The sequence below is a fragment of the Hoplias malabaricus genome, chromosome Y (assembly GCF_029633855.1).
Source record: "Hoplias malabaricus isolate fHopMal1 chromosome Y, fHopMal1.hap1, whole genome shotgun sequence".
Lineage (NCBI taxonomy): Eukaryota > Metazoa > Chordata > Actinopteri > Characiformes > Erythrinidae > Hoplias > Hoplias malabaricus.
The window spans coordinates 80,895,644-80,923,298 of record NC_089820.1 but is presented as its reverse complement, the minus strand read 5'-3'; the positions used below and the strand labels follow the sequence as shown (position 1 = coordinate 80,923,298).

Here is a 27,655-nt window from a genome sequence, read left to right as displayed (position 1 = left end):
CATACATACTCATGTTAGTCATATAGGTAAATCTGAAACAAAAACAATAGGTTTTCATTGGGGACTAGTTTGCGTTGTCCTCACCATGTATGTATGTGTTTTAAACGTGTTTAGGTGTCTGTAAAGACAAAACTGTTTTAAAAAGGAATTGTAACCTTAAACCATATTGACAGTTTGTTACAAAATGTGACAGTTGTGGCCGTAGTGTTGCAAGGCAAGCAAATTACATTAGATTGCAGTGAACTTTGCCTTGTGAGCATTTGTGCTCATTTAAATGTTATACTTTGCGAACTTCCTTTTATTTAGTTATGGATTTTTTCATACAATTGGTTTAGGATGATTTTTACACTGTATGAATATTAATATTAAAAATAAAAAGGGCCTATTTGACATAATAACACATATGTATTAACCAGGTTAGGTTATGTGCTGATTCCTGTCGAGTGAATGACGTCCATGCAGACAGACAGGGTTCTCACAGCAAGGATGTGGTTAAAAAGTTTAAAAGAAGAAGTGTTTTCATCTGATACCATAGTCTGTATTCGAGCCACTGACAGACGTTAACATCGGATAATATTCTCATAGGTAAGTGGAAGCAACATTGCTCATGAACATAGTCAGTTAAAAAATGTGAAATTCAACAAAGTAGACAGATAAACATCTGTCACTTTGGTTGGGTGCCTTTAGAATTTGTTCATTTTGTACAGTTTCTGTTTTGGTTTCTGATGGTTTTTTTTAGTTTTTCACATGGGTAGACTTTCAAAAGTTAAAAAATGTAACAAATGTAAAAGTTTGAAGGATAGGGTAAATATTTTAAAGAGCTAAATTCTGCAGGGGAGCTTTGAATCAGATTAATTTTCGTGATTATAAAAAGTGAAAGCAAACACATAAAGGTATAAAAAATGAAGATGATGAAATACAACAAATGGATTGCACTGAAGCAAAGAATGTGTATTGTCGCAGAACAGAATCAAACATAATGCTTCTTTCAAAGAATCAATGTGGGGGTGGTGAACTTCAGAAGTGTTAAAAGATCAAAAATGAATTCATTCTGATTCACTACAGTAGAGTCTCACATTGAGCACTGAAATTCTTGCTGTTTACAGAAATCTTTCTTTGTTTAAAAGAAGGATATCTAATATGTAACTTACGTAATTGTAATAACTGCAATTACATTTTTGCAATATTTAAGCAGTCTGTTTATGTTGCCTAAAAGCAGCGTCATGCAAAATTTGGGCAAATGGCACGTTGTCCAAATGCTAACATTTTCTACAGGGCACAGAAGTAAACACAGGCCAGTGTTTAAATATTTTTGTTTCTCTCATTATGTAAAAATCAGCAAATAAATGAATGTGAACATAAATTTAAAGTTTTAGAATTGTGTTTTATGGGATTAGAGTTTGTGTGATATTTGAAGTGAACACATTTCATTACATTTAAATGTTTACACAGAACTTTCCCACTAATGTCAGTTTGAATGTACTGCTGTTTACAAAGTTTCTGAAGTGTGTGATTTAGCAGACAAATGAGTAAGAAAGCCACAAGCCATGTGTGTGAGAAGAGGAAAGCAGCAGCCTGAAAGCATGACTTTTGAGTCACAAATGAGCTTAAGCTTTTCTAAGCAACCAATTGTAAACTTTTTTAACACAAAAATGCATGTTCATCTCAGGATCCAGTTATGCAAATCCTATGATTCTTGAACATTCATGTTGAATCTGACACGTCTTTTTATTTACAGTTTGAATGTGATTTAAATCAGAGAAGGCAAGGTGTGCTGTCGACAGTGGTAAATCCTGTGGTGGCAACCTTTCTCCCCTCCCCCTCTGTGTACGTGAACATGTAGAGAACATTCTGTAATCATTTTCACAACATGTCTGATCATACACTTCAGAAGCTGTTAAATATACACGGAAAGTGTTAATTGTGTTCAATGTTAAATTAAATTGTTAATGCCCAGTGAACTAAATTTGATTTAAATATATATTCCATAATAAGAAAATTAAATTCACTTCCACATATGTAACATCTGGGTATGAAAAATGCTTATTAATTAATTAAATTTTAAATTAAAATAAATATATGAACAAGTAAAAAGTGAAAAGCTACATTTATTGAAGGTATAAACACACTTGTATATAGCGAATTTGCCTATATCTTGTGCGTACATACACACTCACACACACACATATATATATATATAACAGTTCAAAACCACATAATATGAACATCATAGTTTCTACACTTACATTCCATTCTCTCAGCTCCACAGGCTTAATAAAAGCATGTTGTAATACAACAATTATAACTAGTGTGTTTGTGCACCAGTGTATTTATAAATATATTATAAATAAATGGGTAACCATGAGCAGTTACATCACCAAATAAAAACAAAACACAATAAATGTGGTTAAAATGTAACTTGTTTATTACCCTTTTTATGTATTAGAAATTACTTACCATTTTTAATGTGTCTTATTGCATTGAAGTTTCCTGACTGAGAAATTTGACTTTTACAGAGCTCCAAAGTGCTTATACAGAAGAACAGTCATCCAAGGTGAGACATGTAAATATATGCAATTATTTCTAATGGTGGTATTTTTGAGAAACACAGTTTTGATGCATTACAAGGATGTTTCCAAACCAGAGTGCATGACATGTAATCAAATTCTGTAAACAGCATTCTGCTGAAAATCTTTATTTATTTATTTATAATCTTTATTTTTCTAAGAACAAAGTTAATTATCAAATGTTGATATAATAGTCATTCATATACATTGTAATTCAATACGTAAATACCTTGTAAACACTATGCTAAAGCAATTAAATTTGTTATTTGTTACAATACATTATTACTAACAGGCATCTATTACATTACTTATAAAAACTGAAAAGTAACAAGTATGCAGACGCTTTTGTTTGTTATTCAGTGCACTTCTAGTGTATATACTACTGAGTATAACTTTACAAAATTAAGCATAAACAAAAAAAAGTTAACACTTAGTTTTTACCCATTTCTTCTTGATTTTTAATGGAAATTTGAGTTAAGAGATGCCATGTGATCAACTTTACCATCACTGTCTTGTTGAAATCTCCGTCCTCTCCATATATTCAGTTTCTTGGCAGATGTTTCCTTTGATAATTTACAATGCCCCAGTACTTTTTACAGAACACTAGACACATCATTATATTCTTTACTGTCTCTGCGTGTGTCCTCGTGCTCTGATGATCATCCAAGTTTTGTTTTTACTGAATCATCTGACTTAAGCATGAGCACATTTTAAAAGTGCTAGTCTGTGGTTGTTGTTTTTTTTTGTGTGGGATGTAGGAACAGACAGGATAGTTCCGCAGTGTATTGTTGTCTGTGTAACTGTGTTCCTGCTGTTTTCAGCTTGTCCTGCTGTTGTTTTTGAGTAACTGCTACCTTTTTTGTTATTAATCTGATAGTACATTTAAAAAAAAAGTCCAGGGATAATTATTTGCTGTTCCATAACCTTACCTTAAAACATCTAAAAAGGTGTAGAAATAAACTTCCCATGTCAATGTTTATATCTTTATATTCTTTACAATTATTAAAAACAATCTTACGCATATGTGTATGTGTATGTCTAGGTGTGGGTGTGAGAACCGGACACAGTTAGTGAGGGTGATGACTTGTTAAAGTAAACTCCAGCATTATTAAAATCTAATCTACCACATCTACAACGACAATTAGTCTTGATACATTAGCTGGTACTTTGTAAAAGATAGGAAACTTGTTGAGTCAGTACACACTCTTATTAGATGCCAGTGTTTCGGTGCTTTCCTATGTATGGGAATCAATTACTCCTCTCATGAATTTCTAAATTCTCTTGTAAAAAAAAAAATGTAGGCGATCATGGAACTATTGTGAACAAAATCAGTACAAAGTTAAAAGAACAAGAGAGTATTCTCAGGGAGATTATTAAGAAACCCAGCTATTTCAGTGGTGATGATAATGATGATAATGTCTAGTCACAAAGGCAATTTATTGTCCTGTATAATCATTCATATTCCCAAGAAAAGGCATTGTAAAATGTTTTCATTTAATAACACACACAACAGAAGAAAAAATCTCACCAGCAAATTTCCCGCTTGTTTCCACCAGAGTCCTACTGGGGGTCACCATGAATAACAGCTGTAAATTTCAGGAGGTCAATTACACCATGAGGTCACTGGAGATGGTCATCTATGTCCCTGTCTTCGTCTTTGGCCTGATCCTGAACGTCATGGCCCTAGTGGTGTTCTGCACTTTGCTAAAGAAATGGACAGAGTCATCCATCTATATGACCAACCTAGCTCTGATGGACCTGCTTTTGTTGCTCCAACTCCCATTCAAAATGCATGCCAGAGACAACTCGTGGACACCTGGGATGGCAACGTTCTGCTCCTTCTTGGAAAGTCTGTACTTCATGGGCATGTATGGGAGTATCTACACAATAACATGCATCTCCATTGATCGTTACATCGCTATATGTCACCCGTTCCGCTCCAGGTGTCTACGATCCAAGAAGATTGCCCGGAATGTGTGTTTATCCATCTGGCTAATCGTTGTGTTAGCGACCATACCTGTTTACACCTTCCACGAAAAAGCAGATAAGGAGTTTCACTGTTTTCATGGCTTTTCTGACAAAGGCTGGCATATAGCGCTTATTGCTTGCTTGGAGGTGTTCGGGTTCTTGCTTCCCACGCTTGTGTTGGTGACTTGTTCCGCACTGAGCATCCATGCCTTGAAAAAATCCAGTACCAGCAGAGCTGAGAAACAATCAGGGATACGTATCATCTACAGCAGTATTGTTGCCTTCCTGGTGCCCTTCACTCCCAGTCATGCAGCCATCTTCTTACAGTACTTTGTGCGCAGCGGCAGAATCTCGGGTTGCAAGAACCAGCAGAATATTGCCCTATTTTTACAGCTGACTATATGCCTGTCTAATGTTACCTGCTGCCTAGACGCCATTTGCTATTACTTCATAGCCAAAGAAGTACGCGCCAGTAAAAAAGTGATTAGGCAGTCACTCAGCAGAATAAGAAGCAGCAGTGCCTCAGAAGTGTAATCAAGTGCCTCGTTTTGGTTGTTGTATGAGTAACCACAGGAGTCTCGCAGCAGGTTCTCACGCGAAGGGAGCGTGCCGAGCTGTAGAGAAACTTCAGAGATGAATGGGCTAAAGCTGAAAATGCTGGTCAAGGTATCTTATTTATAGTACCTTTGCCTTCATATCTGCATTGCCCATCAAACGTTTCCTTTTTGTATGGACTCCATATAATGTAGATGTAGATGTCAGGTAATGCAAATAGGTTTCTGTGTAGTATCTCACATGGCATGTTATTCGCCCTCAGTGCATGAAGGATAAACATTATATTATATATTTCTGCACAGTGTTTTATGCACCTCTGCTTGTCTGGTGCCCTCTTAAAAACTTTGAACTTACTCACTGCTATGTTTCGGTAAAGTAGAAATAATTGTATTTATATAAATATAGTATTAAAAAACGTATTGGACATATTTTGCAAATCTCAGTTTCTTGTTACTTGTACTTTAAAGTTTTACATTAAAATGATGAGGTTGATTTACCACTGCCCATCAATGCTAGTATCTCAGCAGATATATATAATACTGATATGCCACTGTGTTTATCAAAATATTCTGCATCAAAAAAAATGTGCTACCTTGTTCAAAACATCTTTAAAAAGAACAATGTCCCCAGACCTTTGATAAGGAGTGAATATATTATGAATATTCTGTTTATATGTTCAACAGATAAGATACTTCCCAGTTGAAGTGTGGACAGTGCTGTGAAAGCACCTTTATCAGTTTCCATTAGGTAGGTGACGGAGTGGGCAGAAGCAGCATGCCTGCTGTTTCACTCTGTCTCAGGTAGTATTTCTGGATGTTCAAACTTAATGTGTGTGAAATGTGTCACACAAGATTCATGAGTCTCCTGTTACAGTTTAAACTAAAGGCATTCTATAAGTTATGTATTTTTTCAGTGTTATATTTACCTTTTTTCTTGTATTTATTTTTTTTATTCATTTTTGCCACATGGTGTAGGGTTATTAAATAAAATTGCATTGTGCTGAAATAGAGTAACTGTATGCCTCTGATGACATATTTTGAATGGAGAGTCACCATTACACCCTGCTGTTGTTTTTGTTTGTGGGTTTGCTCCCGTAAGGGTTCGCCACGGTACACAACAACTTCGCCAATTAACTGTTTAAAATTGTTTTTTTATTCTGGGTGCCCTTCTTGACACAACCCTTTACTTTTACTCGGACCTGGGATTGATAACACAATGAATCCACAGACACTGACTACAGAGCAAGGCTCAAACCCAGGATGCCATGGCCCCAGATCTGTGCATCATTGATTCCAAATATAATATAATATAATATAATGTAATATAATATAATATAATATAGAAAAAGAAACATTTAATAAATTTGATTTAAATAATTGTGATATTGATAGATTTCATAGGATTTTTTTTCTGTTTACATATGCTGTTCTTTTGATTTGTATTTATATATATTTTATATTTATAAATTAGATTTGATTTAGTTTAGCATTAAGATTAAAGTAAGACATATCATCAATATCTTAACTTTTCTTAATTAATGTCTTCAGAATCCTGGGAATTCTGCTCTTTTAATTTTTCAGTTTTATAACATTTGCTTTTGTTCTCTGTGCCAAATCATTTATGCACAAATGCCAAATTCCTTCACTGAATACAATTACACCAGCAGTGCAGTGTCTATTTCAGGTTTAGAACATAGAATAGTAAAAATAAGTAGCCTAGTAAGTATAACTGTTCAGATAAATGATGCAATAAAGACAACAAACATTTACAAACGTCTTCTAAACAGTCACATGGTGACTAGTGGTGATTTGTGGCAAATGAAAATTGCAAAACAACAGCTAGATCTAAAGCAATAACTCAGTTGAATGATGACTAATATAACGCTTGTCCAACCAACACAAAACTTAAGGGGAATCCCAGTAACAATGTAAAAATGAATCAAGCCATGAATCTCAGTCTGTGGGATTTAGAGTGGACACTTTCTTTTTGCCTGCATTAATAACAATTATAATTTCTACTGCAAGAAAAAAAATCAGTACAGTACACAGCTAAACGCACAGGGCAAAACAAAGTAGTACAATGCTAGTATACCTTATTTAGGAGAACAGGAACAGAAAGACCAGTGTAAACTGTGGTAAGGTGAATGTGCTGCAGCGCATGCATGCAGTGCAGATAGAGTTCAGAAAGACAAAGACGAAATGTGAGACTAACAAAGGTCATGACATTAGCGTAGCACAAGCATCACTATCAACATCTGTAGAAGTAAAGCTTTGTGTCCTTGTTAAAATGATAAGTTTCACCACTGTAATGATTCCTAGAAGGCAGGCAAATCATAAACAACTACTCTGGATGAGTACAGACACAGGAGCTTACATTACAAGCATGGAGATGCGTCACTGCTGGCCTACTCTCCGAACTGCAAAATTAATAAGATCAGTTCTGTACCCTAATGATAAAGACATGGCTGTGCTGGCTGTGGCAAACTGAATGTTAGAATTGACTTCTGGCTGAAATGGCCTTAATGGCAAGCAGTGGTTTGAGAACCACTGAACTTAGCATGCTAATGTTTGTGAAGAGAATTTTTTTTTCACAGCAGAAGGTTCTCAACCCCTTCGCCAATTCCATCACACATAAGATTTCATAGATGAAAATCAAACAGTGTCCGAGTTAATCTGATAACAGTCATGGGGTTTACATATTTTAATAGCTAAAAACCTATTAACATATATATGTACATTGAGTTTCCCATTCAGATGACAGAATGTCCACTAGGGGGCGACAAAAAAATATATATCACTTGTTTTAAAACAAAGCAGCATTTCCTGTGCGTTCAAGTAAAATGTTCAAGAGCTTTACTTGTTGATGTAAGCATGCGTTTCCTTTACATCTCTGATTTTTCTACCATTATTTTTTTTTCACCTTGATATTTTTTAATGACAGACTCTACAATGACTTGTTATATTCAAACCCCCTGTCCTCACCAAAGCTTCTCTTTGAAAACTCTGAATTGAAAATGCTGTATACAGGTTATAAACAAGCTGAAGAAGAAGAACCATATAAAATCTCTAAAATTAAAAATGTTCTTTCCAGATTAGCAAATCATCCAAAATATGTCAAAGCTAGGTTTTTCAACAAACAAAAAAATAGTAAACTTGTCATGTAAAATGTGGTAAGCATTTTAAAATGAGACGAGATCACCTCATCATGTTTTTACCCTCACCATTGTATATGCTATAGAAGAAACTGCAGAAAACACCTGTAAACACAGTTAGTTTGTTTGCATTTATTTCCTTATAATTTACTTTAAAATCCTTTACTGCTCTAAAATTTCTTTGAAATTATATTAAAAAACACATTTTTGCAGTTGGATAGTTTTTCAGACGTGAACGTGAACGAAGAGGGGCAGGGCATTTTTAGTGATAGTTATGAGCTATGAGATAAAATAAGTTCAAATAAGGTGAATTACATAGATCTTACCTTCTCAGCACGTATAATGTAACAGTACCTTATTAAACGTGTATAGGTCACCTATTGGTTATTTCATGCTAAAGGTCTTCCGTTTTTAAAAATTGCCGTTACTTAAATGTTTTACACAGGGCACGCTTAGATGGTCATGGTGAATTGAAGCCTGAGGGTATGTCTTCATAGATCTATTGTTATACCCCACACATGCGTACTGTTTTCAGACACCATCAGGCCATACCATCATCCTTAAAAACTCCCCTGATAGGACACATTAACTGGCCTCATCTTTGCTTGTCTATAAGACCACATCCTGCCACATGTTTTTCACAACTGGTACAATGAAAGGGTCTTTGTGAATACAGAGGACATGTCTGACGCAGACACACACACATTCCCGACTAGATATTAAAAATAAAAAGTGATTACAAACAACTTGTTAATAGATCTTCAGTATTTTGTCATAACGCTGACATTAAAAGTTAATAACATTCTAATGATAACATACTAACTGTGTAGGCATGTATGCGATTATTCATTCATTCTTTCATTGGCTGTAACCACTTATCCAGTTCTGGGTCACGGTGTGTCCGAAGCCTACCCGGAATCACTGGGTGCAGGGTGAAGACACACCCTGGAGCGGGTGCCAGTTCTTTACATGGCGCCGCACACTCCCACTTACACCTATGGACACTTCTGAGTCGCCAATCCACCTACCAATGTGTGTTTTGGGCTGTGGGAGGAAACCTGAGCACCCTGATGAAACGGGGTCATGGGGAGAACTATGGAAGCAGATCTGTCTCATCAGACTTGGAAATATGACCACCGTTGAATTTGTAGCATATTACATTTTTTTTTTTACACTGAAATTATGCATCTGAATATAACTGCTCTTAAATAGAACTCGTGAATTTTCAAAAACACGTTTTCACTGTTATTATCCACAGTAAAATTTCTTCATCTTCAGGATATCAATAGTCTGTTATATTGTGTCTTTAGTGAGTCTTTCAGATTTTTGAGACACTTTGAAAATAAAGAGATAATATCCGAGGAAGAAGTTAAACGTGTAGTTTTTCCACGGTGTGGAAGTTGCGTTTGTATTTCGCCATCTAGCGGCGACAGAATGTAACTACTGCACCATTTAAGGTGAAGAGAAAATCCAAGTGAATCGATTGCTCATCCTTGGTGACCCGGATGTGACCTCATTGGTGAATTTTTTGTAACTCGTATTTTGGTGTCTGAATGTCGTCTACCGAATTTGAGCAACTTCGAAATATATTGTTTGAAATTCTTTGAGCTTGAATTTTTTTTATCTGAATTTATTAACCTTGAATAATAACAATGAAATGTGTTCTTGAAAATTCACAATTTCTATTCAAGAGCAATTATATTCAGATGCATAATTTCGGCGCAAAAAAAATTCAGATGCTACAAATTTAAAGGTGGTAATATTTCAAAGTCTGATTTGCTTCCATTAGAGAACACTCTAAACTCCTTACTGTGTATGCAATTCAAATAATCCAAATATTTCTACACATGTTCCATATGTTAATTAATTAAAAACAAACCTTATACCATCACTTGCAGCTAGGCAGCTAACATAAGCCAATTCACTGAGACATCGTCTGTAACTGCTTATCCCGTTCAGGGTCACGGTGGGTCTGGAGCCTACCCAGAGTCACTGTAAGCCAGATGGGAACACACCCTGGAGGGGGGCCAAAAATACATTAGCTTGAGATAAAAACGATTCATGTAGCTAATCTGCTGAACATAAGCTATGTGCAGGATAGTCAAGACTTCTAATGATAAGGAAGCTAGACAGCTATCACCAAAAACATCTGTGGCTGAATAACAGACACCAGCTTGCATTAGTGCCAACTCATATCATGTAGCAATGCTCTCACCATAAACTGAATCATGAAGTTAGCTATAAGAAACCAATTAAAATGTTCTGAAAAACATGCTTACATTAATCAAACCAGGGAAGTTAATATGACAATGGGTGTTTAAAGTTGCAGGATTTCTGTGTGATTCCCCAACATTGCATTCGTATAAAAATTGATTCAAGATGTTTTAAGCATTGTATTTTAAGCACAAGCTTACTTTATATCTCTGACATTTTACATGACTTCGTTTTTAATAATACCACATGAGGGAAGGGTTTTATAATGAATATAAGCAGATATATAAATAGACTGGTTCTGATTGTTGTTAAGCAACACAAAAACATTATCTTGCACACTTGCTTGTTACATTTTGTAGGTTTACATTACCACAGGCTAGCTGCTTTGTATCGGTGATATTTACCTGTGCAATGATTTAAACCTGACTGAAGCCCAGTGTAGCTTCTGATGCTAAAGAGCTCTCCTTTAAAACACCAAATAGTGATACATTACTAGCAAAAATACTGATGCTGTTATACCCTGTATCAGCACTCGAGGAATGTTTCTGGTCCAGTTGGAATTAACCACTTTTTGACACTGAACTGTGAGTGTGATTCTCCATAGATTTTAGCCCAAAACTTTCCAGTTTCAGGATTGAAATATAAACCGCATCGTTTACAGAGTACACATATATTTTAACAAACTATTGCTGTTTATTAGCTGAAATGACCATATCTTCCACACTCTTAAAGTTAAGTCTTGGATGATGGCTGCATTTCCTGCTTCTCATAGTTTGAATAGTGATAGTGTGTCTCACTGGAAATTGAGCAACATAAAGAACGGTTATAAAAAGGATTTCGCTTAAAATATGAGGAAGATTTATTTCATCATCTAGGTCAAAGATTGCCACACGCAAAAAAGCAGTAAGAGTTTTAAGGAAGTGTGGTGGCAGGGTGTAAATTAAGTGAAGGCACTTACACACCCTTTCAGTACCATAGTGTTCTGCTTGTAAAAGGATATACAGAAATACATCATGGTTCTAACTTGTCCCAATTGTTGGATATTTTTCATAATTTGAGAAATTTTTCATATTTTGTCAGAGTAAAAGTAAGGTTCTGTGCTGTACATTTCAGTAATGAAATATCAATTTAATATGCTGCAATATTGGACGTCCAACATAATTTTAAATACACTGTTACTTGCACAACACAACTGTCTTACTGTCTTATATTTATAGGAAGGGAATGTGTGTTTTAACAGAACAGACATCTGTGTGTGTGTGTGTGAGAGAGAGAGAGAGTGAGAGTGTGAGAGAGAGAGAGAGAGAGAGTGTGTGAGAGAGAGAGAGAGAGAGTGAGAGTGTGTGTGTGTGTGTGAGAGAGAGAGAGAGAGAGAGAGAGAGTGTGAGAGAGAGAGAGAGAGAGTGTGTGTGAGAGAGAGAGAGAGAGAGAGTGTGTGAGAGAGAGAGAGAGTGAGAGTGTGTGTGTGTGTGTGAGAGAGAGAGAGAGTGAGAGTGTGAGAGAGAGAGAGAGAGTGAGAGTGTGTGTGTGTGTGTGTGTGTGAGAGAGAGAGAGAGAGAGAGAGAGAGAGAGAGAGAGAGAGAGAGAGAGAGAGAGAGAGTTACACTTATTTACATTTCCCACAAGATGGCGCCAGGACATTGTAGTTTAAAGCTTACCAGGTTTTAATAGTTTGGCTAGTGGCACATTTCCACCTTAAAATCAACCGTGAATTCAAATTATAAACAATTGGTTAAACAATGTATAATATAATTTGCTTAAGGCAGTTGCTGGGATGTAAAAAAAATAATCAGAATTTGATGTGAAATGGTGAACTGCAGAGAAACGTACAGAATTATATCTTTTTATAAATATTTCTTCACAATGGCTGCGTGCCATGGACCACCTGTGACTTATGAGGGAGCTCTTAGCATGCTTTGTGTGTGTGTGTGTGTGTGTGTGTGTGTGTGTGTGTGTTTTGGGGTTGGTGTGAGATGTGTGCAAGATGTTTTTTTGGGGTTCACCATCAGCAAGAGGTGTTGTGCTGGCACAAATTCTGCCTGTTGATGTGTTTCTTTGTTCCTGTAGCCTTCTAAGGACATAATAAAGGACACTTGTTTTGTAGCATTTATTTTGAATCTTTTAGCTTTTGGTGGCATTAGTCCCTTCAGACCCTGACTGACTTTGTTTGCATCTGGAACTGACCTGCCCTAGCCTATTTTTCTGTTATGCAGAAAATGCACGTGATACTGTAAAACCACCCACAGTTTCCTGTGTGTACGTTCTATGCTTGCAGTCAACGGCAGCTGCAAAGTTAGGTCTCTTTTGTACCAGCAGCACTTCAGGTGTCTGTAGTTCCTCCGTTTTAAAGGACTATATTACATTTTCTCAGCATGCACAACAATTCCAGCGACTGCAACATGACAAATGTGAGGTATCCTCTCTTCAAAATTACCTACAGCCTGGTGCTGGCCCTGGGGCTTCCTCTCAATTTGACTGCTCTCTGGATGTTTGTACGCAGAATAGGCCTGAGGAAATCTGTTCCTGTCATTTACATGACCAACCTGGCACTGTCCGACCTGCTCTTCATACTCACCTTGCCCTTCCGCATCATGTACTTCTACATGGGTTGCTGGACACTTGGAGATGTGGCCTGCATGATTCCGGGAACATTATTTACAGTCAACATCTACTCCAGCTCCTTCTTCATTATGTTGGTCAGCGTTGACCGCATGTTAGCTGTGGCATACCCGCTGCGCTCCCGGCACATACGCACCCAGACCGTGGCCTGGGTCTCCTGCCTGACTGTGTGGCTGGTCACTGGTGCAATGGCTGTACCTGTGGCCCTAAATCACAGGAGCAACTTTGACAACAGCTGCAATGTGTACCGCTGCTTTGAGAACTACAATGAAAAAAACTGGCCGGTTATCTTCTACATTCTTTGTACCGCCACTATTGTAGGGGTTTTCATTCCTTTTTGCATCATCGTGGGCTGCACTGTGATGGTTGTCCGGCAGCTGCGGGGCATGGCAGAGACCTCTACAGAGACCTGCACTTCCTCTCAGAGAATTGTGAAGATGGTATGGCTCCTTCTGTCCAACCTGCTGATTTATGCCATCTGCTTCTTCCCCTTCCATGTTGTCACTATCCTCTATGCCTTGTACAAGCTTAAATACCTGCAGTATGATTACTTGACCGTCCAATCCATCACCTTGTGTCTGGCGAGTACAAACAGCTGCCTGGACCCACTGGTCTTCTACTTCAGCACCAGGAATCTGCAAAGGAAAGGCTCAATCGATATTCAGAAAAGAGAGCCAAGGACATCCCAATCCTATTACCCCATTTCTCTGAAAGGAGTACCTAATGATGAAGGATGAGGTTTTATCCTGTGATGGACTTACAAGATTGCTATGAAAAATCTAGTAGGTCATGCTTATGTCTGGTCAAATTATAGATGTATTGGTTTATTCATGTTATTTCTCAACAGGAAATCAGACTACCAGTTAAGACGATGTATATAATCAGTTGTAGCAAAGAAAACATCATTACATACTCTTCAGTCAGAATTATTTTACCACATCCCATATTCTCTCTTTAGAACTGAGATCATTTTTTTGGTTTAAGTAATGTTTTAAAAAAGGATGCTTTCATAATGTTTGTCAATGTATGTAAAAAAATGTAAATATTTTAAGACTTTTATAAGCTAAGCAAGGTGTATTATATTTGTCACTAACAGGGTTCAACTGTTGCATAGCACTTATTCTCTTAACACTGGACTTCAAATGTAGTCTTACATTATGTATCAAAAAAGGACTTGTTTATATCAGAAAAGTGTAGGGCTCTGTAATTAAGTTTTTATTTTCTTTCAAATCAAGTAAAAAAAAGGAGTTGTCAAGTCTTGATGCAATGCATGTAACAAAAAAAGTCTCGGGCATTTTGTAATGGATGCTTAGTGTAGCAGGAGGATCAGCAAAACCACAAACCTTGAGACATTTCCTATATTTCAAATGTGTGTTTAGCCCAGCCAAGCTTGCTGGGCACTATATCTTTATTTCCTTTCTGTAATTTTGCCTTGTTTTTCTGTCATTTTTATTTAGTAGTTAAAATTCATCATGTAACAAAATGATCTGTGTGGATCATAAACAAGTCTGAGACCACATTTTTGTGGCTGACCCACTGCTCCTTACAGAGGCTACTCAACCAACTCCTACTGGTATAATCTGTATATTCAAGTGCCTACACATAAGAAAATGCAGTTCCACTAATATCACCCTGGGCATGACTCAAACTTGGATGAGTGACCTCTTAAAGTCTGGGGGGCTGGTAGAGGTTGTGTAGTTGGGGCTGACAGGGGGTACTTTTTGTGTGGGTTGTGTGGATGATGTACCTTGGTGGTGATTGAGGCAACACCATAATATAGAAATAAAGAAAGCAAATTGGTTTTGGAGGCAAGACAATATTTATATCAGTGGTACTGTTGTTAACTTATTTTGCTAATTAACCATAAAAACATATTTTAAAAATGTGTTGTGTTTGTGAAGCTGTTTCCATCGTAAACACTTTTTAGAGGGTTGGATATTTTTAATAAATATTAAACATGTATTAAACTAAATTAAATGGATCAGATCAAATTAGAGAAGTTCTGGTTTACTGTAAACAGTCAATGGTTAAAAAGAACATATGCTTAGCTGAAAAGGAAGAGGGTGTGACTTCTGAAAACCATAAGTGTTGTTTCTGATTAAAAGATACCATGAGACACCTGTTTTACTGATACTTTAGTGTAGAACAGAAAAAAAACTTCATATGTGAAATTTGCTCCAGTTTCAACACCTGTGAATGTGAGATGCATATTAGAAGTCAAGTTATTGGACATAATTCAAATTATATTTGACATTTAAGCAACTGCAGAGAGGAAGTCCCTACCCCACAGTGAAAGAAGGAAGTTCTAAAGGGGTTGATCAGGTTCTCATAATGGTCTTGATGTTAGCTGAGACATGAACCCAAGTTATAACTAAGGTGCACTGAAGCCTGAATTGGAAAAAGTATAAATGCAAAGATGTGCAAATCATTTAAACCCTATATTTAACTGAAACACAACATTGTTTTTAAAGTATTTTAAAGGGTTTTTTTTGTTTGTTTTATTTCACAACACTCCAAATGTGTTCAATGGGTCTTATCTAGTTTGTCACTTCTTTTAAACGAAAAGAGCAATGCTGTAGTAAACCATGCAGAATGTGGAATGGCATTGTCTTGCTAAAATAAGCAAGGCCTTCTCTGAAAAAACGAGGTCAAAATGGCAGTATTTTGCTACCAAATCTACATATATTGTTTTGCATTGAAGCAACGCTAGGTAGTAGTTTTATCCATTCATTTATTCATTATCTGTAACCCTTATCCAGTTCAGGGTCACGGTGGGTCCAGAGCCTACCTGGAATCATTGGGCACAAGGCGGGAATACACCCTGGAGGGGGCGCCAGTCCTTCACAGGGCAACACAGACACACACACACACACACATTTACTCACACCTTCACTCACACCTACGGACACTTTTGAGTCACCAATCCACCTACAAACATGTTTTTGGACTGTGGGAGGAAACCGGAGCAACCAGAGGAAACCCACGCAGACACAGGGAGAACACACCACACTCCACACAGACAGTCACCCGGAGGAAACCCACGCGGACACAAGAAGAACACACCACACTCCTCACAGACAGTCACCCGGAGGAAACCCACGCGGACACAAGAAGAACACACCACACTCCTCACAGACAGTCACCCGGAGGAAACCCACGCAGACACAGGGAGAACACACCACACTCCTCACAGACAGTCACCCTGAGGAAACCCAAGTAGACACAGGGAGAACACACCACACAGACAGTCACCCGGAGAAAACCCACGCAGACACAGGGAGAACACACCACACTCCTCACAGACAGTCACCCGGAGGAAGCCACACAGACACAGGGAGAACACACCACACTCCTCACAGACAGTCACCCGGAGGAAACCCACACAGACACAGGGAGAACACACCACACTCCTCACAGACAGTCACCCGGAGGAAACCCACGTAGACACAGGGAGAACACACCACAGTCCTCACAGACAGTCACCCGGAGGAAACCCACGTAGACACAGGGAGAACACACCACACTCCTCACAGACAGTCACCCGGAGGAAACCCACGTAGACACAGGGAGAACACACCACAGTCCTCACAGACAGTCACCCGGAGGAAACCCACACAGACACAGGGAGAACACATCACACTCCTTACAGACGGTCACCCGGAGTGGGAATCGAACCCACAACCTCCAGGTCCCTGGAGCTGTGTGACTGCGACACCTACCTGCTGCGCCACCGTGCCGCCCACTAGTAGTTTTATGTTAAAATTAAAACTTCAAAACTATTGTGATGCTCCACTGAGCTGTATTAGGGAGAATAAAGCCTCTATCTATACTACTCTGGCCTCACCACCCCTATGCCCTCACCCATACCCACTGATTTCAGTACAGAGCTGTAAATATGAATTACATGAGCTCTAGCCCCAAGAGCAACACACCAAAACCTTATCTAGTGTCCCTTTAACAGTGCCTTCAGAGATATGCAAGCCACCCATGCCATGTGCATTAATATCCCCATACCAGTTTTTGAACACTGTTGGTCCACCTTGTAGAGGTAAAGTCAGAGTAGATCTCTCTATTATTCCAGAGTTTGTTGTGATCAGCTTCTAGTTCTTAGTCAGTGGTCATTTTTGATTCTCAGTCCAGCAGTGCCAGTGAGGGTTTTAAAATTTCCCGATGCTCTGCTGTGTCTGATCCACTCGTGCAATCATAACACACACTAACATACGACCACCTCGTCACTATCACTGCAGTGCTGACAATGAGTCACCAGTCAAATCACAACTGCTTTGTGGTGGTCCTATGAGGTCCAGTGAGTTTGGCAAAAACAATTGTGCATAGCAAGAGATAGACTACAGTCTGAGGTTCGGGAATGTTTATTAAGACTAACATAAACCTGGCTTTCTGTTTCAATTATTCCGTACACTATTATTTTTAATGCTGTTTAATGTTTTACCCAAGGATTATTCAAATATTTTAGTGTGTCATAACTAAAATATATCTGTTCATTAATGATTACAAACATTGTTTCAGGCATTAACCTTGTTTGGTTCTGTTTACTAAATACAACAGTGGACATCTTTTCTTTGTGCTTTTGTCAGTTAAACAAAAGAATGAGACAAAGCATACTCTTGACTTTATATTATTTTATAAATATCTCAATTATTCATCCATTATCCGTAACCCTTATCCAGTTCAGGGTCGCGGTGGGTCCAGAGCCTACCTGGAATCATTGGGCGCAAGGGGGGAATACACCCTGGAGGGGGCGCCAGTCCTTCACAGGGCAACACACACTCACACATTTACACACACACTCACACCTACAGACACCTTTGAGTTGCCAATCCACCTACCAGCATGTGTTTTTGGACTGTGTATCTCAATTATCATTATCATCAATCATTGCTATGCTTATGGGTGCTAAGAACTTTTAAAATTACACACATGGACATATATTTCCATATCCATATCGGGAAAGGTTTGCATCTCTGTTTTAACATTATTAGAAAATGTTGGTTGTTGTTAACATTTTACAAAAATCATATGAAATGAATAATGCTGGGCAGCACGGTGGTGCAGGAGGTAGGTGTCGCACTCACACAGCTCCAGGGACCTGGAGGTTGTGGGTTGGATTCCTACTCCGGATGACTATCTGTGAGGAGTGTGGTGTGTTCTCCCTGTGTCTGCGTGGGTTTCCTCCGGGTGACTGTCTGTGAGGAGTGTGGTGTGTTCTCCCTGTGTCCGTGTGGGTTTCCTCCGGGTGCTCCGGTTTCCTCCCACAGTTCAAAAACACACGTTGGTAGGTGGATTGGCGACTCAAAAGTGTCCGTGTGTGTGTGAGTGAATGTGTGTGCATGTGTTGCCCTGTGAAGGACTGGCGCCCCCTCCAGGGTGTTTTCCCACCTTGCGCCCAATGATTCCAGGTAGGCTCTGGACCCACCGTGACCCTGAACTGGATAAGGGTTACAGATAAAGAATAAATGAATGGATAAAACTACTACCTAAACTACTACCTAATGAATGAATGAATAACGCTCCAGAATCCATTTGAACCTAATCTTGTTCATGTAGCTTGCACTGAAAGTTACGAATTGTTTTCCTTCTCCTGAAAAGTTGACCCAACAGTAACACTACTGTGCGAAGATGTTTTTTTTTAAAGATGTACTACTGATACGTGCAGTAGTTGTTGTTTTTTTAATAATAAATATTTCAAAACCAATGTATACTGTAGCTTCTTTTAGTGACAGGCCACACCTACAAGGTTTTGTGCAAAAAAAGCAGAAGCATAGAAGAGGCAAAGATTTGGACACTAAGCGTTTCATAAACACAGTGCAATGAAGGGTTTGTTGTTTAAGCTGTTCGCAGTATTTCAATATAAAGGAACTATGTAACATTTTTAATTTAAAAATTCCAGCTTCAAAATCATTTGTGCGACTCTAGGATCAGCACTGCAGCAAATGCCCTATTTGCCTTTTGGAGAAGTGAAGCAAAACCACCCACTTTCCTCCCCTTTATTGATTTCAATACAGTGCTGTAAACATCAGTTACACTAGAGGAGCCTCAGGAGCAACAATAATGACAATAATAATAATAATAATAAAATATCAAACACAGTGTTCCTTTAACACCACAACCCTGTAATGGATTAAGTGGCAAAGAAGAAGAAGATGATGAGTGTTCCTTTAATACATAATGGACCAGTTGGACCTCAGGGTGAGTTAGCACCCGCTATCGATTATATCTCCTACTTATATTTAAGTAAAAGTACATTTAAGTAAGATAGTTATGGATTTGTATTTTCAAGTGAGGTTTGTTTATTCCTTGATTATTCTCAGTTGTTAAATATATTTTTTAAATGCATAAAACAAGTGTCCATAAACTGACAGGACCCTTTTAGCTCATCCATCCACACAAATGCATGAGCAAAAACAGCTCTATTCTATAGTTGAATAATGTTAATGTGAAACTTATGACTGTCTATAAAACTACACAAATGCTGTATGTGGATGGAACCCTTAACAGGAAACCACAAGTTTTTGCATGTTTATTGGTAAGTAGTCATGATACAAGCAACAGTACATGGAGGAAGAAGCTTAAATGTGGCTCATAACAATGAGCACCTCTCAGAATCTCAGTTAATAGCAGCTACTTCATTCCTGGCCCAGAACCATGCAATATTTCCCTTACTGTAGTTAAAGAAAAAGAAACTATGAGGGGAACATGCAGAATGGAACAGTCTGAATTAATAAAAAAGGCCCAATTTCTATTAAATAACAATACAATGGGATATATATTAGTATCCATCACTTCTAGATTCTAGGGCAAACCTACAGACATGGTTAGGAAAGGCTCAAATAATTTATATATCTATATATGAATATATACACACAGTATCTCCAGAGGGAAATACAGGTGGGAAGCTATACCTGATATAAAAAGGGTAAGACAGATACAGTACAATGAGTTTGAGCCATCACTTATGCATTCTGACCAGCAATTACCAAAAGCCAGGTGGGCATTCAATGGTTCCAACCCATACTTTGTAATGATTTCATTTTTTTCTAGAAACTTTATTCACAGTTAAATCACAGAGACAAAAATTAACAGTTCATTATCGCAGCTGATATTACGAAAAACATTTTATGTTATAATACGAAATCCAAGATAAGAAAATTCTACATGCTCATATTGCTTATAAGTCACATTGATTTAACGAAAACAAACAATAGTTGAATTAAATAACAGGCATAAAACATGAGGTATACTTTTTTTGGCATTAAGACAATTTTCCAATTCTGGATTTCTTATCTAACACAGGGTAACATCAGTAGTGCACAAGTAACCCATTTTATAGACAACGAAACACAAATAAACAAGAAAGGAAGTCAGTGCATAGTGCATGCCACAGTTTCAAACATAAAAAAAAGGAGTCAGTATTATACAGATACATCCCAGAGAGACAGGACGTTACACATTAATCAGACCAATCTCTCACATTTAAATCTCAGGGCTGCTCCTCACATTCGGTGGAAAACAAATCTAGACATTTAGTTTAAATAATTATCAATATATACAGATCAATATGTTTAACAAACGAAGAAAAAAAAAAACAATAAACTGATCCCTAACTGAGATATAATTCAACCGGGAAACACAAATATGGGGATTTTGGGAAAGAAAGAAAAACAACAAAAACAGGACTTGTCATAATGAAAGTGAATAAACACACTATGTACAGAGTGGACACGCTGTAAAGTGCAAAAAAGCTAAACGCAAGGGGAGGGGCTTGGGTTCTGCTCAGTAGAATTGGGAAGAGGCCCATGGGCGGTCAGTTTAAACCCGGTCACAGATCAGAGTCTCCACCACAAACGTGTTCTCAAAGTGACGAATGCTGTGGCACTTCCTGGCCTCCCTCTTATCAATACCTGCAGAGGACAAACGAGAGGAGTACACAGGTTAGCTTGGTTAACCGTCATTAGGCAACAACCCAGATATGAAACTGCTGAAACTGTAATTTCAGTATTAAGGGGAGGGGGGGTGAGAAAGCAAAACGAAAGAAAAAGTGAGAGAGAGAAAAGGCTGAAAAAGAAAGAGAAAGAAAGACAGAAATATCACACACATATTAGTTGGAAATGGGGAACACAGTGACTAATGCTTGTATTTGTGTAGTGTAGCTAACAAGTGTCTTAACATATAATTCCAAGGCAAACATGGGGGCTCAATGGGATTCTTGCTACAGTATTAATTCCTCTTATTATGGAGAGGGTTAAATATCAACAATCATGGCTCAGTATGGACGCGGATGTCTATTTTTAGTCCTGGACTCTATGGCATAAGCGCTGTCTAGCCAAATACGTCAGCCAGCCTGTCAGGGCTCAGTCATACAAGGAAAGGAGAATCCTCTGTGAGCCAAGAGTTACTTCTCCTGCATCACTCTCTCAATCACTTGCATCACTTCCTCCTCCTCCTCCCGTGCAGCTCCATAGTTGGAGAGCTGGTGAATCATCCACACATGGATTAATCATACGGTGCATCTCAGCGTTAGTGTGCATCCCACACACACACGCACTACGACAGCACTACGCAGCACCAGCCTACACTCTGTTCAGCTCTGGGTTTCCTCCGGTGCTGCCCGTCCACCGTGGAGGCGTCTACTTGCAACACGCAAGACAAATCTCATTACAAACTTTGCAGGAACAGCAAGGAATCACTGTTTCTAACAAGTCACGCTTCCTTATTAGAGGTCTTGTACTTCTCACATATCTGCCCACATTTCTGGTCATTAGTTACGATTCCGTGTGCTCATGTCCACCGTGTGCCTCCACCATCCCTTATTATCACTGTTCCAGTCACGATTTAAGTCAAATTATATATTAAATATTATTCACTTTGCTAAAGTACTGTGCCATGGATTCGTTTAATGGAACGCAATCAATTTTTGTGTTTGGCCAAAAGTCAAAAAAGAAAAAGTGGGTATTAGGGTAACTTTGCTGTAGCCTTTATCTTTATAGTGATGTCTTACAGCACCTTCTCTGGGGAAAGAAGAACAAGGAGAGGATCTTACGTATATCAATGTTGTAACTAAACCTTCTAAATGATGCTTTTATGTGTAAAACGGAAATTCTGTTGCTGTAAAGTTAGTTAACAAAGAGACATTTGGTTCATTTCTATTGGTCTATTTCAACATGAAATTACACAATGTACAGGACAGCTGGCTTTGTCCAATGGTGTAAACAAATAACAAGGACTTATGAGGTTTTTACAAGAATGTGACAATGTACTGCCAGTCCTTAACGCGTACTTGAGAAGTTGTTACTTCACACAGAGAGACAGAATGGGAGCAGATGTACTCACGTCTGCGAGCATTGCGGCGTTTGAGCCTGTAGGTTTCTTTGCCGTAGCACAGGCGGTGGATAAACGGGCCGAGCTGGCGCAGGTTCTTCACCCTGCCAGTCACCATCATCTCCTCCTGGACCATGTAAGTCTGGGGCAGGTACGTTCCTCTCTGAAAGACAGGATGGAAGAAAAACTGTTCATATATAGTAAATGGAAACCGTTGATTGAATGGAAAAATACTAGTCCAAGGTAAAGATATACTTCTAAAAATCCATTTGGCCTTGATTTTCCTTTTTATAAATCACCAATAGGTCGCACCCTTCCCCCCCCCTCCCTCTCCAAGCAATTCACTTCACATATAATTGCTATTCCAGGAAGATATTCATATACAAAGCTGAAAGCACAATGATCAGAATGTGTGACTCAGAGACAGAAGATCAAGGTGAGATTTTTTTAATCATAAGTTTTGTAAAAAGAAAAAGCATCAACTGTGCATATCCGCTACCTTGACATTAACGAGCAGCTCCCACAGGTTCCTGGGAGGCATGACGATGGTAGTGTTGAGCTCGATGACATAACACTTATCCAACGCAATGTCGTGATAGGCCGTGAGTCCCTGCAATGTTTAGAGAAAAGGCACATTAACAGCTGATATTAACTAATTAGCAGTTAACTGAAAATGTAGATTTTGCTTCCCATAAAAAGGTCTAATAATGCTACACTTAGAACATTGAGAAGTAGATGAACACCAAGTTTTAATACAGAGTAATACAATACTACCCAGGCCAGTAAGGTAACTGTGAGCATGAACAGATTTTTCCATACCCGATGGAAGTCATGGACAATATCGGCTGGGTCACTTCCTCCAAAGTTGGGCACAGGAACGCTGATCTGCTCGTAGTTATCTTCCAAGTAAATGCCAACGTTCTCCTGCAGCTCCTGTCTCCCTAGCAACGGTGCGTACACCGAGTCCTCGTACATCACTCGACAATGGAACAGACTGTCCTCAGGGATCTGTGCGAAGAAGAAGAATTAGAACGCCTCTTTAAAAAGCACCGTAAAGGGTGTAAAGGGGGGGGGGGTGAAAATTAAAGGTGCATGATTGACAGAACATATTTATAGTCATAAGGAACAGAATTTGGCCTAGATTTTGCTTTTCTTGGTGTGCTGAGCATGCCAGCAATGAAATCTCACAATTTAGTTTATTTCTATGTGTATTTTCAGTGAAACGTTGACTAATTTCTTAAATATTTTCAGTTAAACACTAACTACAAGGTATTTCATGATATTACCTGAGGGGTAAAGTAGTAGCGATACACATAGATGGACACCATGATCAGTCCAGACATGAAGATGACCAGACCGAGGGTCAGGCAACAGATGCTGCTCACGGGGGACTTCTTAGGCCTGAGAGGGAGGACCAGCTCATCCTGGAAAGAGAAAGGGAAACAGGACGTTTTTCTTGACTGCTGGCAACAAATTAGGCCAAAATCAATGTTGCTTGTTAAGTAAGAAGAGAAAGATTGAGAGTGCAGCTAGAATGCCCAAATTACGCATAGCAGTAATGTGAGAGTGGTTAAAGTCTGGGAAAAGCAATGGCACATTTGGGTGCAATGGTACATTTAAATGTAGAAAAACGATGCCTTTATCCATAGCCAATTAATAAGAATAGAGCAGGGAGCCTGCAGCTCAGAGCGCATTATAGGCCACTGAACATCTGGGTGTGGCTCAAGTTCACGAAGATCTTTGGTGTTCGATAAATGTGACTGTATTATTTGGTATAATTAACAGAATGCAGTTGATATCTCCCACCTTCATGTTTTCCAATGTCACACGGACATGTAAATTTCATGACGAATGACTGACTCATACATTTTCATGAGGTAAACCTGACCTTGGCAACGTCAATAATTTAGACCGATCTATCCAATTTCATGTGCAGCAAGGACAAACCCTGACATTCTCATGACTCAGGACTTACCTACGCATCGTTATGACTAAAGCTAAATGAGTTAAAAGTTGGACTTAGTTAAAGTTGGAGTATTTCTCTACAAATATTGCACTAGGCAGTTTCAAGAAGCAGCCTGTCAAGTGTCAAGAAGGTTTATTTGAATGGCTCTAGGATAAGACCCTGCATGGCTCTTGCATCACACCAGACCAACTCTAGTGGCACACATTTTCTCTCCCTCTGTGAATGTAACTGGATATTTCTCCATGTAACTGCCAAGAAATGAGTCACGCAGCTCAGGAGGTGTCAGTGTTTGCAGCTCAGCAGTCCGCCCCCAGTCTCTCATCCGTGTAGCCATTCCGGCTCGGCCTACGCTCATCACTATACTACAGCCGGCCCGGTACTACTGAGCCACACACTGTACTTCCACAGTCCATATTTGTAAAGAGCTCCTGTCTGCGTAAGACAGATGGCGTGGGAGCCAGTGAGAGACTCACAATGGATGCAGAGCAAAAAATAGCACAGCTATAGTATCAAGGTAGAAGGAGTGCCATCATTTCCATTCTTCCATTCATTCAATGCCTGAATGAGTGAAAAATGATTGAAGTTGGGTGGGGTTACAACACATAACTCAGGCTAGTTGTTGGACGATGGATATTCACCATTATTTAAGCATTACATTCTTCATAGACATCTTCAATAGACCCTCACAGGCAAACAGAAAAATCCCAGTGAGGTTGTCTATTAATAGCTCAGCTGAAAGGGGGAGTCCATTTTAATCTGCAGTGAATAAAGACACCCTGTGGAACACTGCAGTCCATTCTGGTTGGAGGCTGTTCATTTTGAACATATTAGATTTGCTCATAAACCATATGAATTCAAATCAAAATAACAGCAGCCAAGCCCAGCTTCTGTAATCCATAAAGACATAAAGAGTTTACTCTAAGCCTGTCTGGGACAAGCTATGCTCCCTGACTTGAGAATTTTATTTGCAGCGTTATCAGTCTGTATCCACAGTTGTAACCGTGATAAATAAGTTCTATAAAGAACAGAAAAGGATAGTCTGGTCAAGAGCACATTCTGCACTCAGCCATTTTGTCCCCTTGAGCCTGGAGCCTATAGCCTGGTTTATGTCCGCAGATAATGATGTAATGTCCACGCAGACTCTTGTGCTATAGTGCTACATTTGAGGTGAGGGTGGGGGGGGGGGTGTGAATTAATATTTTTTCTCCATAGGTTAGAAACAATAAATATAAGGGTCGTGTACTCGACCCCACTTTTCAACACAAAAACGGTCAACATCACGGCAAATGTCTTTTTCTCTTCAGCGAGGCACTGTTAAATGTGGCCAGCGGGTGTCGCTGTAGCGCGTTTTTGTTTAACCTTAACCTTGATAAGGAGCTCAGTGTTCTGAACTTACTGTAACAGGGAAACGATACGAAAGACACACAGAATAATATATCAGCTATGTTTTAAAATATTCTCTATTACTATTCCTCAAATGCTGCTTAGGAGCCCGGCAATAACTATTGGAGGCTACTTTTTCTGCACATCATTCACGAGTCAAATGAAATACTGCAGCACATTTAATAGCATCGATTACATTATATTCATTCTTAAATATATTAAAAGCTGACAACTGAAAATAATACAAATAATAACTAAATTAAGGCTGCACTTAACATATAGTGCACAGTATTTTTATAATAGCAACAGTCATTTTAATAATTTAAAACATTATTAAAATATAATTATTTATGTGCACAAAAAATAAATAAATAAATAAATGTAAATATCCAAATAATAGCAAGTGTCCCAATAACAAATAATTCCTCTCTATTTAATTGTATTGTTAAAAATGAAAATGAAAAATGAGTGTTTAATCCTTTCTAATTGGGGGTGCATATTTTTATTATTTAAATGTTTTAAATATTTTTATTTAAAAGTAATAAAATGTATTAATAAATCAAATTATACTTACTTTAGGGTAAGGCATGACAATTTCTTCTTTGTCTCCATCCTTCTGCTTATCAGGCTTCTGTACCGACACCGGCTGAAAGGATATCTTCACCATTTTTCTCTTTCTGTCTCTCTCTCACTCTCTCTCTGCTCTGAGTCTAGTGCAGGGAGCGATGTGGGGACGCTGCTCTGCTGAGGTGCTTTAACACAGCGCTCTTAAAGAGGATTCCCTCACTTCCGATCCATTTCAAACTAAGAGTCGTCCAATCATGAACCGCCATCTATAAATAACGCCTTATTATAAATATACCAGTTCTACAGACAGAAACCTACAAATTCCGTTCAAGAAAAAGTAGACTACCGTTACATCAGAGAAAGTATCTTTCTATAACCTGAACGTCAAGTAAGAGTTCAGCAGAAAATAGAGTGGGTAGAGTGGCCCATTCCCAAATAAAAGTATCTTTCTTCTTTTTTTTTTTTTTTAAAGATTCAAGTTACATTCAAGTTACATTCAAGAAAAAACAAATTCATAGGTATGATTAAAAAATAGGTAGTAACTCAAAAGCAAGTCTAATATCCACTGAAATATAGATTAATGTATAGAACTGCAGCAGAATTTGCGTCTAATATCTCAAAACCTATTTGAAATTTTTGATAAACATTGTGATCTAAATAGCTATTATTACTTAGTTTCCTCCTACAGTCTAAAAACACAGGATTACATGTCAGTTGACAATTTTCTTTTTCAATTGTGACTAGGTTTTTAGTGATTGTATTATGTTCTGCGATGGACTGGCACCGTGAGCATAGTGTGTTCCTGACACCACACAACCCTTAATCAGAATGATCATCATGCTCAGTGCAGAATCTGAACAACGTCTCAAAGACTCTGATAATTACACTACATTTAATTAAATATAGTCTTAATTAATCACACCTTTGTTAAATGTTTTTGAGCATGGACAAGAGCCACAATATGCAGTGAAAAGCTTGTAATCACACGATGTATTGAGATACCAGTATAACATTGTCATTTCGCACATCCCTATTCTCATTGATCTTGTACTCACTTACTCGCTAGACAGTGTATTTATTTATTTATTTACACCACAGACAGATGCATCTGCTGTCAGTACAGAACATGCAGAGATATGGAGTAAAAAAAAAAAGTGCATTATATAACATGGTAACAGAAGGCAGTGAGAAAGTTGTCACCAGGCAGGAACACTTGATTCAGTTCCCAAAGTCATCAAAATTTTGAGCATCAAAAGCTGCAGAACAAAATTTTGCTAAACACAAATATATGATAATATGACAATTTTTATTTGATTTTTACATTGTTTA

The 27,655-nt window shown here is 38.3% G+C and overlaps 3 protein-coding genes across 4 annotated transcripts; 2 read left to right on the top strand and 1 right to left on the bottom strand.

The window, feature by feature from the left end:
• The first annotated feature begins 458 nt into the window (after window positions 1–458).
• LOC136679512 (G-protein coupled receptor 55-like) lies at window positions 459–6,088 on the top strand. 2 transcript variants are annotated; one of them, XM_066658084.1, is made up of 4 exons: window positions 459–585; window positions 1,739–1,827; window positions 2,517–2,554; window positions 4,124–6,088. In XM_066658084.1, the coding sequence occupies exon 4, from the start codon at window positions 4,143–4,145 to the stop codon at window positions 5,067–5,069; it is 927 nt and encodes a 308-aa protein (XP_066514181.1). In that variant the 5' UTR covers window positions 459–585; window positions 1,739–1,827; window positions 2,517–2,554; window positions 4,124–4,142; the 3' UTR covers window positions 5,070–6,088. The 2 variants fall into 2 exon arrangements, with proteins under 2 accessions (XP_066514181.1, XP_066514180.1); XM_066658083.1 differs by lacking the exon at window positions 1,739–1,827 and having other exon boundaries at window positions 488–585.
• Window positions 6,089–12,791: 6,703 nt separating this feature from the next.
• LOC136679522 (lysophosphatidic acid receptor 6-like) lies at window positions 12,792–14,998 on the top strand. Its single transcript, XM_066658106.1, has one exon. The coding sequence runs from the start codon at window positions 12,828–12,830 to the stop codon at window positions 13,809–13,811; it is 984 nt and encodes a 327-aa protein (XP_066514203.1). The 5' UTR covers window positions 12,792–12,827; the 3' UTR covers window positions 13,812–14,998.
• A 4,597-nt stretch (window positions 14,999–19,595) lies between these two features.
• On the bottom strand, window positions 19,596–26,512 carry LOC136679639 (integral membrane protein 2C-like). The gene is made up of 6 exons (XM_066658282.1): window positions 26,334–26,512; window positions 23,697–23,834; window positions 23,230–23,418; window positions 22,910–23,020; window positions 22,423–22,573; window positions 19,596–20,993 (listed from the first exon to the last, which is right to left on the bottom strand). Exons 1-6 carry the CDS (start codon window positions 26,424–26,426, stop codon window positions 20,902–20,904), a joined length of 774 nt encoding a protein of 257 aa, XP_066514379.1. The 5' UTR covers window positions 26,427–26,512; the 3' UTR covers window positions 19,596–20,901.
• Window positions 26,513–27,655: the final 1,143 nt, after the last annotated feature.

Excerpts from the sequence above, each read along its gene's own strand:
- LOC136679522 (XM_066658106.1), top strand. The coding sequence starts at position 12,828 with ATGCACAACAATTCCAGCGACTGCAACATGACAAATGTGAGGTATCCT.
- LOC136679512 (XM_066658084.1), top strand. The coding sequence starts at position 4,143 with ATGAATAACAGCTGTAAATTTCAGGAGGTCAATTACACCATGAGGTCA.
- LOC136679639 (XM_066658282.1), bottom strand. The coding sequence starts at position 26,426 with ATGGTGAAGATATCCTTTCAGCCGGTGTCGGTACAGAAGCCTGATAAG. Across the intron at positions 23,835-26,333 it reads TTGTCATGCCTTACCCTAAA|GATGAGCTGGTCCTCCCTCT; the intron begins GTAAGTATAATT and ends TTCTCTTTCCAG. Across the intron at positions 20,994-22,422 it reads ACGCCGCAATGCTCGCAGAC|GTATTGATAAGAGGGAGGCC; the intron begins GTGAGTACATCT and ends TGTCCTCTGCAG.